The sequence below is a fragment of the Ascaphus truei genome, chromosome 11, assembly GCF_040206685.1.
Source record: "Ascaphus truei isolate aAscTru1 chromosome 11, aAscTru1.hap1, whole genome shotgun sequence".
Taxonomy (NCBI): Eukaryota; Metazoa; Chordata; class Amphibia; order Anura; family Ascaphidae; genus Ascaphus; species Ascaphus truei.
This window is the reverse complement of record NC_134493.1, coordinates 30945758-30961442: the sequence shown is the minus strand read 5'-3', so window position 1 is coordinate 30961442 and position 15685 is coordinate 30945758. Positions and strand designations below refer to the sequence as shown.

The window sequence follows — 15685 nt, the reverse complement described above, 5'->3', positions numbered from 1 at the left end:
AATAAATGTATGTATCTTACTTTCACCTACTTTACATAAAATGTTTATCCGATGCACCAAATCGTTTTATTTCCTATCTATTTGTATTAGATTTTTGGGATTCTACATTTCAGCCTCAGCAATAAATAAATAAATTCATGAAGCATAGTAGGGATCTGCTGCATGATAATGAGCAATGTAATTAAGGATAGCTATGCAAACACTATACGGATTAAACAACTAAATGTACATTCACGAGTTGCCCAAAGTATCAGTGTAAGTACTGTACTTAATAAATGCTGCAAGTAATGTCCTGGATCATTTCTCAAGAGCAGCCATACCATTAGCTTGCAGCATGTAAGTTCTACTTGAATAAGACAATAGTAAATGCAAGGCTATAATCTCGCTGGAGTAATTACCTCTTCCAGTTGAAACACTGTGATAATTGGTGGAACACTTCCCAATGCCCAATTATATAAGACTTGAGTATATCAAGCTCTTACACTGTAATATTTAGGACCTACCTACAATATCGTGAGTGTTATGACTGAGTAAGAAAACCTCCCGTCCCCCAAATATCTTATCGTTTTATATCCTCGCATATCGCGGTCATAGTGTCCAGGGATCACAATGACAGAATAAAGACTAGTACTAAGGCTTAAATCATAACAAAATAAAACTGATAATCATATACAAATATATTTGTCCCTATTTCCCAAAGCTCTGGGAAATATAGCTGGGTAACGGGAAGAAAGAGTGGAAAGCTTTCAAAACAAAAAACAAAAAAAAACGTTTGTTACAGTACCTGGTGAGATGAAAAAAGTCCTCCATAGCTTCTTATCACGAGTGACGTCTCGAATTTCCTTCGTCATGTTCACCAATCTGCCAGCGACAGGAGGAACGCGGCGGAAATCGAGGATTCTGGGAAGTAATGGAATCAGATCCTTTACACGCTTGCTTGGAAGTAAATGGCGTTCCTTCAGTGCTAGAGGAGCACAGAGCCTCTCCGGCTGCTTCAGCGCAGAAGGTGTCACAGTTTCAAGGACATAAAAGATGATGGGACAACTTTCATGGGACAACTAATCCCTTTAACAGCCACGTTCACCCACTGAATCACCAAAAGATGAGGGGTCAAAAAAAGCGCACTATTATAGGGCAATTCAAGGGCACTGGGAAAACATTTGGGGGGAACATTTAGCATGACCTGTGCCCTATTACTAGTATTTATTTATAAAATGTTTTAGCAGGAAGTATTACATTGAGAGTTCCTTCTCGCTTTATAGTATGTCCTGGGCACAGAGTTATGGTGACAATAAATGGTTACAGTACATTATAATGTAGTTGTTCCTATTGGATGGCCATTTAATTCCCCTTTAAAAATCAGGAAGTAATACCGGTAACTTCACCGGTAAGAAGCTACGTAACCCCGGGGTCCCCCGAGCTAAAAATAGCGCGATTTACCTCTGGGGACCCCCACTTCCAATTCTGTAAAATAAAAGGCGGATTTAGTTAGGGGAGGATTGCTGCTCTAAGAGCCAGATTTACTTAGTAGTCGTCAGTCTTAAGACACCTTCTGCTACTGGAAGACCCTTTACAGCTCATTCAAGTCAATGGGCTGTAAGGCGAGTGACATCCAGAGCCGGAAAGACGTCTTACAGAATGGCACCGTTTAGTAAACATGGCCCTAAGTGCTCATACAGCAACACTACTGCTTCAAGTTGTATGCTACGATTATACCCCCCTCCCCACCCCCCTTACTCCACAATGTGTCCTACAGAGCAGAGAAAAATCCGTTCATACAGATCAAATGTAATAGATTTATTCTGTAACACAGTGATATGCATTTAAATACCCTGATTATTATAGGTCTCACATGTCTAACTAATTACAGAATAAACAACAACAAATATTATTATTATTATTATTATTATGAATTGGAATAGTGGGAGGCAAATAGGAAAAATATATACCACTTGTATTCAATAGGTGGGATTAGCCCTATTTGCATTGATTTCCTTGGTGAACTTGCTTAAGATGCATGATGTGTGTGACCTGTGTGCTATATTTTAATGCATTCAAAAATGATGATATAAACTAAATTAATCTATGGGAGTATTCCAAATATTTCTTCACATTCACTTACCTAACAATACCCTAATTAAATACCTTGCGATGAAGGCTGTAAACACAAACACACGCCTGCACTATTAACTAACGGAAACATATTGGAGGAAGCATGTTTATCCCCATATGGTGCCCTAATTAGCACTGCACGGGTCAACTGATAAACTATTACTATTATCCCTGTATCCGCATCTCTTGACATCTGATTTCAGATTACATGGACAAGATTCCCGTCTGCCCTCATAAATGTGAAACATCTTGTGTCTTGGATGGCGGACGACTCCATCTGCTTTGGTTTGGCTCATCGAAGCTCTATTAAATATGGGCTTTTGTAATTATAAATGACTGACACGGCTAAGAGTTGCTTTCCTTTATGTCGTTCCGTGACGCTAATTATGCTTACATTCATTCTACGTAAACTTCCAAAGTCAATACAGCATCCCCTTGGGTTTCAAATGGGGGGGGGTCCTAAATTGCATCACTGACAAGATACAATGATAAATCTCTATTTTCACCTGTGATGTTCCACAATATACTGTACTGTGCTTTCAGCTATTCGCATAATACATGCACATACTGTATATAATTAGCCCGAATTGTCATTTGTTATCTTCTGTAGATGGACAGTTCCCCGTACTCTGATTTTTTCTTTCTCCGTCCCCACAACTTTGTTTTACGTGTACAGTGGGGGTCTCTGAAACTGATCCGCATACATTTCAGCTCCTGGGACCCTGTGGTTTCTGAGATACTTACCGGGGAAGGGGCCGACGCTACGGTCCCCTCCAGGGAAAACAAAATGATAGTTTCAATCTCCCGCGTCATGCCGGCCAATAGGAAACCACAAAGTCCTCCGTTGGAGCGCACGTGGCCTGGGGAATGTAAATCTCCATGAATTACCAGCGGGGTCAGTAAGTATCTCGGAGAGCAGGGGGTCCCAGGAGATGAAGTTAACGCGGTTCAGTTTCGGAGACCCCGAGTTTTGTAGACTTGTGAAAAAGGGGGTTCTTGAGGGGAAATTTCTTCACAGTGCCGGTCTCCTCTAAGTCAGAGATACAAAGCAGAGCTCTAACCACAAGTTTATAATGAGGTTCTCCATTTAATGTGTGAGCCAAGAACAGCGGGAAGACAGCGTTTCAGGTCCCACTGTCTCACTGTTCTTGGCTGTCACATTAAACGGAGAACCTCATTATGAACGTGTGAGTAGAGCTGTACATTGTACCTCTCTTAGAGGAGACCAGCACTGCGAAGGAATCGTTTGTCTGTGTTGTGTTGGCTGCACAAGCCGGAGTCTCCTCGCCTGAGGCGGTTTCCCTGCACTTTGGAATGGTTCTAGAGGGGGTCTACTGCAGGACTAAAACTTTGGAGATTGCTCCGGCACTGATGATGAAATGGGAGTCGTGGCGCCAACACCCCCCTTCCGTCCGCCATCAGTGCAGATCTCGTTCCGGGCTCCATAGGAGCGCAAGGCGCGATCTCCCCTAGCAAAACAAGCATTTGGAAGGATGGGGGTGGGGGAGAGGGGGCATAGCTACTATGTCATAAGACACTCAGGGTGCCAGCATAGTAGCGATGTGCCAGAGCACTCAAAGGGTTACGCTACAAGGACAGGTGTTCAATGCAGATTTCCCAGGTTGCTGACTGAATTCCTTTTATTGCTGCAGGCCATGAATTATTTTGAACCTTTACAAAGTATGTTAAATATTCAGCATGTACAGTATGCAAAACTGGGGCATAGTTACGGACGTCTGTCATTAATCTGTACTTGTATATCAGACATATAAGCAATACATGAGGAGCAAGTTTCTGCCAGAACTAATTTACTACAACCCTGTGCTCCCTAACCCAGGAGGCCTACCTGTGAAGCAGCAATTTTTGGAAATATAGTAAGCGCTGTGATATTTACCTGTCCAAATGAAAAGCCGCGATTTCAGCATTGTGACGCTCATAGTCGGAGAAGTAAAAAAAGTCTGGCGGTGTCTCTTGTTCCCTTGCTTGCCTAGGAAGACAGAAACAAGACCATTTATCAATAGTTAACATTGCTTTTACTGCAGTGCAGAAGGCTGAGGGCTGTGTGCATCATATCAGAGAAAAGTCTGAATCGTGTTATAAGCCTGGAAGGTTTTTTTTTTTACATCTGACCCAGACTGTTCAATCAGATTATATTATAACAGATCTGGTGGTTGTTGTGAGGCAGATAAAAATATTGCAGTACTGTAAACTGATATATCATTATAAAACAAGAAAAGATGGTCAATATCTGACTAGCACCCTCTCTATCCACCTTTAAGACCCACCTTAAAACACACCTGCTTAACGAAGTACATGAGTAGCTCCGTGGCTGATACTTTAGACCTGATTCATAAACCTTGGCCCCTTGCAGACGCACTTACCAGAACGCCCTCCTACTGTCTCTGTACGTTCTTCCTACCTACCAATTAGATTGTAAGCTCTTCAGTGCAGAGACTCCACTTCCTAAATGTTACTTTTATGTCTGAAGCGCTTTTTCCCATTATGTATTATTTGTATTATTTGTTATTTATGATTGTCATGTGTATTACTGCTGTAAAGCGCTATGTACATTAATGGCACTATATAAAGACATACATACATACATACATACATACATACATACATACATACATACATACATACAAGGTTTAAATAATAACATCTAAATAATAAGTTTTGAGTCCGCCGTTCTATAAAGAAACTCTACCTTTGTAAGATAACAGACAGGAGAGGCAGGACACCCACTGCAACACTATCAGAGCTTTGTCAAGGGTATATAGTACTCATTTAAATTAAAAGAGATTACTGTGTTGCATTTGGCCACATAGTCGCACGTAGTAGTAGAGCTCCTAGGGGAGCTCCGTTCCACTCTCCGAAAGCCTAATAAGTTCATGTACAGGTGTAGCAAAACTTCATGCTCGCGCTGCCAGGGTAACCCCCGGAATCCTGAACACGGCAGCAGAATCGCTCCGTGGCTCCTACGCAACCCCCCCCCCCCCCATGGCAGCGGAATCTCTCCGTGGCTCCCCCTCTCCCCCTAGGCAGCGGAATCTCTCCGTGGCTCCCCCTCTCCCCCTAGGCAGCGGAATCTCTCCGTGGCTCCCCCTCTCCCCCTAGGCAGCGGAATCTCTCCGTGGCTCCCCCTCTCCCCCTAGGCAGCGGAGTCTCTCCGTGGCTCCCCCTCTCCCCCTACGCAGCGGAATCTCTCCGTGGCTCCCCCTCTCCCCCTAGGCAGCGGAATCTCTCCGTGGCTCCCCCTCTCCCCCTAGGCAGCGGAATCTCTCCGTGGCTCCCCCTCCCCCCCTAGGCAGCGGAATCTCTCCCCCCTCCCTCGCAGGCAGCTGTGGCTTTGACTGTCCCTGAGACGCTGCGTTTTGCTTTTACATCTGTCCGCATGTGTATTTTGAATCATTTAGAATATCATTCTCCGCATCAATATATGTTTCCTACTTGCAGTACATGAGTGTATGACTTGGGGAGAGGTTATATAAAGCAACTCCTCCGAGTATAAATAATGACTACGTCACTAAATGCGTCAGGTAATGATGTCTGCAAAGATGTTATAGCACTCGCTGTGCCTTTACGGAATCCTTCATTTTGCTATTTATAAAGCTTGCGCCGCCTTTCTCATCCATGCGTGGGCTCGATCAGCGAGAACGCTTATTATGAGGACCCGGAAAGTTATATAGGAGGATTTGGGGGAACGAACAGAAGGATTATGGACATGCACATAATATATTATTTACCAGCTCTACCCCATTTTTTTCATGCATAGGACACACAGGATGAAATCCCACATCAGGGAATCTGTTTATGGTGTTATTTGAGTCCACTTAATACAAAGACCTTGAATAAAGTTGATACAAAGAGCCAGAATGAACTCATGACCTTTACGATTCAGGAACAGCTCTGATTTAATGATACTTGTGTTTATAAAGAGGAGGTTATTTGTTAATAACAAGATGCACTTATTTACTATCATTGGGCAATGAAAGATTTGAGCGTACCCTGATTTTAATTGTATTTAGTAGTTCAACAAGTTCTGAAATTAGCCACTTATTTTAAGTTCGCTGATATAATCTTTAGAGTGAAGGGGTCTGGCCTGGCCAGAGAGTCCCTTGACCTTCATGTGTTCACATGTCATGACCAGGCCACGGATGCAGACACGGAACGGGCATTCACTCTGTTGGAGCGATCTCCACCTAGATAACAAGTAAGGTCCCTGACATACCTGGGACATCACCAGGGCACTGAAAAAGGTGAAGTAATGAGCTTAATTGGTAATAAAATGTAAAAAAAAGCCCACCATCTTTAAAGCAAGAATCTTGAATTAAAAGCTGCTGCCTAATCCTGACAGTTTAGCCAGCTGCATAAAAGTGTAATTGTTCCTTACAGCTGCATAACTGACATATGGGACAGTCATTAAACCAGAGCCGGAAAGGCCCTTTCTCACATATGACACTTTTCTATGTGCTGCCTGCAGCTCTGGGCTCTCGCACTAGACATCATTAACTTTGGATCGTACTAACTTTCTTCCCCTGCTTCTAATCCTTCACTACTCAGCTCGTTTGTGGAAAGCAACCTGAGACGTCAAACCAAGAATGCCTCCCCATCGCGTCTCCCTAGTAGGCTTCAAATCGCCTCTGCTGCAGACACGCGCGATGCTACGCGCTCCTTCTTGCGCGCGCGTCTAGCATAACCTCGGCCTAAGAAGCATAAACGCGCAGAGAGCAAAGATTATCTCACACTAAATAATAACTGCAAAAAGTACAAACTCTGGAGTCCCCAGACTAATGTAATGACGTATTTGATCTGTTTTACTGCTAATATCGCTGCTTTAGACTATGCCTATAGTGCCCTGCGACGTCGCACCAAAACAAATACATTGAATCCGTTGCATGCGCTTATAGTAAGCGCGCCGGCGATGGAGCGACAGAGCTACAAAAAAATTGGAAGCCATTGAAATTTCATTTTGGGAGAGGCAGTCGCCACATGTGACTGTCTCTACACCAATCACAGAGCGCCTATTGCACTCTGCCCACCCCCTTCGTGACGTCACTGGCCTTGTCACCAGCGACGTCGCTCCAAACGAAAAGTGCAACTTTCGCCAGTCATCGGTCGCGTCGCCGTCACCATAAACGTGGCCTTAGACAGAAGACTATGTAAGCTTCTGTCGACCCTTTGAAAAAATCTTCCTTCTTTTGCTCTTCATGAAATTTCCTCTCTAGTTCCTGTACTGTCAGCATTTTACTGACCCTACCTAGTGGGAGCCTGGAAAGGTGTGGTCAGTCTTATTTCAAACTTATTTCTTCAAACCCCCTTCCATATTTTGTTCTATGCACACGGACAGAATTCATATTAACAAGCACAGTAGATATTGCTGCGCTTTCTGAGCTGTGCCTTTGCTGGTTATGCTGATACTTGACACATGGACACCTAATACCTGTAGCCAGGGCTTTTAGCAGTATCTGAATTTGCCTCTTCCTCTTATACATCATTTTTTGTAACTTCAGGCACATTTCATGTTTTAGAAACTGTCATTGATTATTGATTGCATGGCATTTTCTGCTGTCATCTACAGTAGATAAAATCAATTCTTTCTCTTTCTGTATTTTTCTACTTATAAAGGCCTAAAAGAGACTTCATGATAAAATGTAGCCATATTAATTTACAGTTTGCGGCATTATCATTGATCCCCTGACATCCAAAACCTATGCCAAACTAGGTGTACTTTATGGAACAAATCCTCCCTAAGCCACTGGTCAGAAAGCGTATTGCACAGCAGATACTAATGCCAATTAGTATAGACTATGGGGACATAGTATATGTTACAGCACCCCAAACTCACCTTAGCAAACTAGATACCCTCTACAACTCAATATGCCGATTTGTTCTCCAATGTAACAACAACACACATCAGTGCGAAATGCTCAAAGAATTAGATTAGTCATCACTTGAGTCTAGGCACAAAGTTAATTTTTCCTGTCTTGCCTTCAAATACTTTCTGGGCAAGCTACCCATCTATCTGAACAAGCTCCTAACCCCTACCACACACAGCACTTATCATCTGAGATCTGTCTCCAATAGACTGCTCACGGTCCCAAGGTTCAACACAGTATCCGGCCGCTCCTCCTTCTCTTACCGTGCACCTCACACCTGGGACAATCTACCTGAGACTCTCACAGCCGCCACCAGTCTAAGTTCTTTCAAAAAGATAAATACTCTTCACGCTTTGTATTTCTGCCTTTAATAAATATTAGGCAACCATGAGGTGGAAAAGTAATGTTTAGTTTGTTTCTCACATTAGGAGTATGAGCATTGTACAGAACAAAACAGGCACGCTTGGGATCATTGACATCATTAAACAATGGCCGTAGTCACAATGACTCACCCCTCTCTGATGCGGAGTATTGCAGCTGATTCAATAGATGCAATGACAGTTACCACCAGATCAGGTACATCACCCCACATCGGAGCTTGATCAATCTACCTCTTAGTGCAGATGTTCTCAACTCTAGTACTCAAGCACAGGTGGCTCAATCAGTGGCTCCCTGCGTCCGCATAGGTGGCTGAATCAGTGGCTCACCTGTGCTCAAGCTGTGATATCCTTAAAACTTGACCTGTTGGAGAGGAGGGGTGGGGGCTTGATGACTGGAGTTGAGAACATCTGCCTAAGTGTCTTAAAAAGGTACAGTACTGGTATGCTTAGCTCCGTCCCTACTGGGGATACCGAAAATATATCTGGATATGTATAGAGGGGTCACCTGCTACGACTGGGTGTAAGGTAGCCACTAAATCCTGGAACCAGATGGAAACCCTACGGGGAATGGTCCGGGAGATGGTACGTGGGATGGTACAATCTGAGGATCCCACCAAATGATACAGTATATTTTTGGGGGTGAAAAAGAATGACAGCTGTTGAGTGTAAATGTGCTGGACTTTATAGGATGCTATACCTTACAGTACAAGGAAGTCAGGCTGCTGCCGACGCATGTTTGCGATGTCATGTGTGGTATTTTTTTACAATAATATTGATCTTTATTTCTTTTAGAACAGCACAAGCCTCATCTTCTATAGAGAACAGTACATATAAATGTTGTGACAAGCTTTAGGACTTAACATTACAGAACCCGCACAAATTGGAGAACTTAGTTCATAAAGCTGTCAGTGATATTTGCTCTGTAATATTAACCCATCGTTTGCTGAAAGGGCCGTCGAACATTGTCATACCTCCAACTTTGGCTGTTTAGCAGGTACATTATATGTCGGGCGCCCTGCAAGACCAGCCGTACCTATTAAACAAAAGGGTTTTTATATGGTAATGGGGACTTCCATAGGCACTGCTTAAACGTGCCTCTTCCCAGCACAGGCAGAGGAACGACAGGGGGACCTGTATATCTGTGCAGACTGCTGGAGGGCCTGCTTTGTTTTGCAGTGACGGGGGGGGGGTGGGAATGAGCGGGCAGAAAAGTCACCTACAAAGTCTTTTGTGCAAAACTGTCGGAATCTTCTTCTCTGCAGACTTCATTTAGGAAGAAGATGCTACAGAGGAGAAAATACACTGTGAAGGACAGGAGTGAAATAAACAAAATCAAAGAAAAAAGGCGTATTGTTTTCTACAAGTTAATAGAAATAGCCAGACAGTAAACAACCAGAAACCTTGGCAGGTAACAGATGTTCTATCGAATTCTGGTTGAGAAATCCCAATGCTTATTTATAGTTGTTTGCCTAACATTAGATAAATATGATATAATCTTCTTAAACGCTGCTGGAGGTAAAACAGGCAATATTCTTTTAATTAGCGAAGAAGGTTATACAAAAGTAAAGATTTGGGGAATATCCGTCGTGCCAAATCAGCTACAGCAAAAAATGATCTCATATACAAATGAAAAGCTACATTGTGTTAACAGATCAACAGTGCTAAAGATACAGAATCTGGCACCTACTCCCAAGAACACATGGGTCTATAGCAGGTGGAAGACTTGGCTGCAATGAAATCTTCTGTTATTGGAGACGTGAGTTTCCTGTTTACACCATTCGTGTTGCCAAGCGAAAGTGACAAGCAAGAATAAAGACATCTAACAAGGAGATTTCACCAGCAACAAAGGAAAGGCTTCTTTACAGTAACGGCAGTTACAATGTGGAATTCATTACCCATGGGGACTGTGATAGCAGATACAATAGATATGTTAAAAAAAAAAAGTTGGACACAGTGGCTATACATGCGCGGGACTACGGGCAAATAAATTCAGGACCCCATTAATATTAATACTGACTGCAATTTTATTCTCCCTCCCCATCCTCTACCTGATTCTCGCTCTCATCATCCCTCCTCATCATCATCTCTCCCCCTCCCCATCACAATCATCATCTCTCCCTCTCCTCATCTCTCCTCATCATCTCTCCCTCTCATCAGCATCTCCCCATCATCACCTCTCTCCCCGCCATTATCTCTCTCTAACCCCACCACCATCATCATCACCTCTCTCTCCCCACCATCATCCTCACCATCTCTCTCTCCCCTTACCATCATCATCCTCATCATCACCTCTCTTTCACCCCACCACCATCATCAGTTCTCTCTCCCCTACCCTCATCATCACCACTCTCTCTCCCCACCACCATTATAATCACCTCTCTCTCCCCCCCTCATGCCCCATGCCTACCTATAGGTGGTCTGGTGTTAAACAGAAGCCAACAGAGTAATCAACAGCTGTTACACAGGACAGTAGAGGTGGAGCGCGCTCTAGTGGTCTGACTTGGAAGTCTTTCTTACTTCCGGTGTCTGCTGCTAGAGCGAGCTCCTCCCCTGCTGTCCTGCTCTGCTGTGTAACAGCTGCTGATTCCTCTGCCGGCTTCGGTTTAATACCGGAGGCCCACCGCATACCATCTCCCCCATCTGTCTGAAGAGAGCGATGGGCCGTCCACAGGGGAGGGGGAGAGCGGGCCTCCCAAGAGTGTGCGCTATAACTATGCCCCAGGTAGGTAAACACGGGAAGGATGTTGATCCTGTGAGTAATCTGATTGCCAGTTCTTGGAGTGAGGAAGGAATTTATTTTTCCCCTTACGAGATATCATTGGATGATATTTCACTGGGGTTTTTTGTTTGCCTTCCTCTTTATCAATATACTGTGAGTACGGATATAGGATAAAGTATCTGTCGTCTACATTTATCATAGGTTGAACTTGATGGACGCACGCCTTTTTTCAACCTCATCTACTATGTAACTATGTAACAAAAGAATATTATTGAGTAGAGAACCTCAACTTCCCACTTGATCAGAGGTTCTCCAACTTTTCCTCATCACGGATCACTTACGTGTTAACCAACAAGTTTTTGGCTCACACTACAGGTAGCATACTGTATTAGGGTTAGGCAATTACATACCATATCTGATGACGACGATATTAAAAAACTTACAGTGGTAAAGGTATGTACTGCAATAAATAACTGTGCAATAGGAAAAAAGACAAACATTTCTAAAGTTATAAAAGGTAGTCATTTGGAAGGTAATTCGTTTTAACATTTACCAGTTAAATATTTTTTGCAAATAAATGACAATTTTAGTGGCAAAACAATCATCTAAGGAAGGACGGTGCTGCTATCATTGAGAGGTGCAGAGTGAATGTTGGGTGCTGTAAACCCTTTCACATTGGCCGATCTTACTTATAGGAAACTGATACATCTTAATCCGCATGTCACAATCTGTCCCCAAAACATAAGTGACTCTCATGGCTGTCTCACAGTATCCACTTATCTGTTATGATCGCGATATTTCTATTCTATCGGGATCTCGCACTACTCTGCACTAAATTAACATATTTAGAATATATTTATTAATCCTAGATCTGAAAAAGCCTTATTAATGATAACATTTTACCCTGAGAGCAGCGTGAGGTAATCACTGCGTCACAGACTTATTTTCACGAAGAGATCGTATTGTAATTCCCTGTATTATCTCTTTTGCAAAGTACAGAGTATACTGCGGTGCTATATAAAGATATACGTACAGATTGCGTTCTGCGCTCCTGTGGGGCACTAAACGCCATCTGGCCGGAAGAGGATGACGACTCTTCCGTTCGCGTCATCGGGAGGAGCGGTCACGTGATTGCGATGTGGCGACTGTGACACTCAAAGGGGTTAATTTTATACAGCATCATCTTGTCCTAAGAGAATTGTTCTATACAGGCTTCCATTATTTGGTTAGAATGAAGAATGCACAAAATGTGTATCTCGTGTTTCTCTAGGTAAGTAGTACAGGTTTGTACCGTTCATCGCCAAGGAAAGGCTGTGATGCGTTTTATTTTATGTAATTAGTGTTTGCGAGACCTGCCGAATCTCTTCAGGTGTTCTTTCAATTTAAATAAGGTGGGGACATGCTCCCATTAAAGCACATACTGTACACACATAAATAAATATATTTTCATGCCACAAGGAAATTGCAAAGTGAATCTGAAATGCAACATTTCGGACTCCTCTCTAGATCAATTGGATGTTTTGCTCCCAGTCAGAAACCCCTCATCTAACAAGGAGAAAGCAAGCAGAAACCGGACCATAGAGATGAAGGGATTTCCCTGAAAATTACAGAAAGTGTCAGATGCAGGAATCAGACTTCTAGTATAACCCTGGGGAAGACACAATCTATGTCCTCCTCCTCCTCCTTAGCAAAGAAGCTCATATCGATGCATTTTAACAGGGCTCATCAACTGGTGCCCTACGAATGGTCTTGATGGGGCTCTTGGACTCTCTGTTTCAGCTCCGCAGGTTTAAATAACCTGGTCACATGGGTCAACAGGAAGCCGCAAGGGATGACATCACGGCTTCCTATTGGCCCACGTGACGTGGGACATTTAAACCGCCATTATGTTAGCCCCAACTAGCCCAGACGGAGCTACCACCGGCACCCCCTACGGTGGTAAGTATCTCGGGAAGCAGGGGGTCCCTGGAGCTGAAATTAACGTGGTTCCGCACCGGTGACCCCTTGTTTCAAACCTATAAAAAAAACACAACCCCCCGAAAAATGAAAAGCAGGGGTGCTGCTTTAAATAATAAATTAAAAATACTTATAGGTGTCATATTTGGGTAAACAAAAAGTATTAATTATCCAGATGAGGCCCCTTAATTATGTGGTTGGCAATAGTTTCCGTTGGTCCTGGGAGGGATTGTCCCTATAAAGAAATATAAAGGTAATGTAAAGATTAGCAAAATGTTGAAATATAATATTTGGCTTTAAATGCCATTACAATAAGATTGTCTCCCATCTACTCCCAAACGCTTGCTGATCTGTCCCCTTTGGAGAAGCAGTTGAACAGTCCGGCATGATAATGTAAGAGAGGAATTTAAAGCAGATGACTCATCCATTTGAATATTCTCAGTATGAATATCAGCTGTCACCTGGGGAAAAAAGCTGTGCTGTGAAAAAAGGCATTTAAGGAAACAAAATAAGTAAAAGCAATCCGGAAGGTGTCCCAAAGCAGCCAAACAATACAAACTATGAGCTGTAAAGGGTGAATATGAGACAGTCTGTAGCTGCAGAATATGAGAGAGTCTTTAGCTGCAGATATGAGAGAGTCTTTAGCTGCAGTATATGAGAGTTTTTAGCTGCAGAATATGAGAGAGTCTTTAGCTGCAGAATATGAGAGAGTCTTTAGCTGCAGTATATGAGAGTCTTTAGCTGCAGAATATGAGAGAGTCTTTAGCTGCAGAATATGAGAGAGTCTTTAGCTGCAGTATATGAGAGTCTTTAGCTGCAGAATATGAGAGAGTCTTTAGCTGCAGAATATGAGAGAGTCTTTAGCTGCAGAATATGAGAGAGTCTTTAGCTGCAGAATATGAGAGAGTCTTTAGCTGCAGAATATGAGAGAGTCTTTAGCTGCAGAATATGAGAGAGTCTTTAGCTGCAGTATATGAGAGTCTTTAGCTGCAAAATATGAGGGAGTCTTTAGCTGCAGAATATGAGAGAGTCTTTAGCTGCAGAATATGAGAGAGTCTTTAGCTGCAGAATATGAGAGAGTCTTTAGCTGCAGAATATGAGAGAGTCTTTAGCTGCAGTATATGAGAGTCTTTAGCTGCAGAATATGAGAGAGTCTTTAGCTGCAGAATATGAGAGAGTCTTTAGCTGCAGAATATGAGAGAGTCTTTAGCTGCAGAATATGAGAGAGTCTTTAGCTGCAGAATATGAGAGAGTCTTTTGCTGCAGAATATGAGAGAGTCTTTAGCTGCAGTATATGAGAGTCTTTAGCTGCAGAATATGAGAGTCTTTTGCTGCAAAATATGAGAGAGTCTTTATCTGCAGAATAAGAGAGTCTTTTGCTGCAGAATATGAGAGAGTCTTTAGCTGCAGAATATGAGAGAGTCTTTTGCTGCAGAATATGAGAGTCTTTAGCTGCAGAATATGAGAGTCTTTTGCTGCAGAATATGAGAGTCTTTAGCTGCAGAATATGAGAGTCTTTAGCTGCAGAATATGAGAGTCTTTTGCTGCAGAATATGAGAGTCTTTTGCTGCAGAATATGACAGTCTTTAGCTGCAGAATATGAGAGTCTTTAGCTGCAGAATATGAGAGTCTTTAGCTGCTTACAGTATGTGTTGCACATTCTGGCAATAAAATCCTAACCAATTCCTCTTTAAGATATAGTTGGCTGCAAATTCTGGCTAAAAACCATCTGTTGACATCATAATCACAGTGAGAAAGAACAGGCGTCAACAAGCTCTCTTTGTTTTGACCAAAATCTTCAAAGTATAAAACCGCTTTATACAATCCATCAAAATGTATCTACTGTACCCTCACATCTGACAGACATCCATCAAAATGTATCTATTGTACCCCCACATCTGACAGAGATCCATCAAAATGTATCTACTGTACCCCCACATCTGACAGAGATCCATCAAAATGTATCTATTGTACCCCCACATCTGACAGAGATCCATCAAAATGTATCTACTGTACCCCCACATCTGACAGAGATCCATCAAAATGTATCTACTGTACCCCCACATCTGATAGAGATCCATCAAAATGTATCTACTGTACCCCCACATCTGACCAGATCCTCTGCTACTATATACAACTTGCTGAAGCAGATATATACCCCTCCTCCCTGTTGCAGATATATACCGCTTGCCAGTGCAGATATATTCTGCTCTCGCCTTGGCTAATGTGAGTGTTCATGACTCAACTATGAGAAAAAGAGTGAACAAGAATGGTGTTAATGGAAAGATAGCGAGGAAGAAACCATTTCTCTCTAAAAAGGACATTGCTGTCTGTCTTAAGTTCGCCAAAGAGCACAGATGGTCCAAAAGATTTCTGGAACAATGTTCTCTGGACCGAGGAGTCAAAGGTAGAACTGTTGGACTCAATGAGAAACATTATGTTTAGCGAAAACCAAACACTGCGTTCAAACAGAAGAACTGCATCCCAACCGTCAAGCATGGTGATGGGAGTGTGATGGTTTGGGGCTGCTTTGCTGTCATCATTGACATAACCAGGAATTCTGCATTGTATCAGAAGATTCTAGAGGAGAAAGTCAGGTCATCCGTCCGTGAGCTGAAGCTGAACTGAAAGTTGGTCAT

At 42.8% G+C, this 15685-nt stretch overlaps 1 protein-coding gene across 1 annotated transcript in view; it reads right to left on the bottom strand.

Moving 5' to 3' along the window:
* FAM20C (FAM20C golgi associated secretory pathway kinase) overlaps nucleotides 1-15685 on the bottom strand; it is a 112302-nt gene that overhangs the window by 28375 nt on the left and 68242 nt on the right. Inside the window, exons 4-5 of the mRNA XM_075565478.1 lie at nucleotides 4007-4099; nucleotides 785-900 (exon numbers count right to left, since the gene is read on the bottom strand). Coding sequence (XP_075421593.1) covers nucleotides 785-900; nucleotides 4007-4099 — 209 coding nt within the window. The remainder of the gene's footprint in view (nucleotides 1-784; nucleotides 901-4006; nucleotides 4100-15685) is intronic.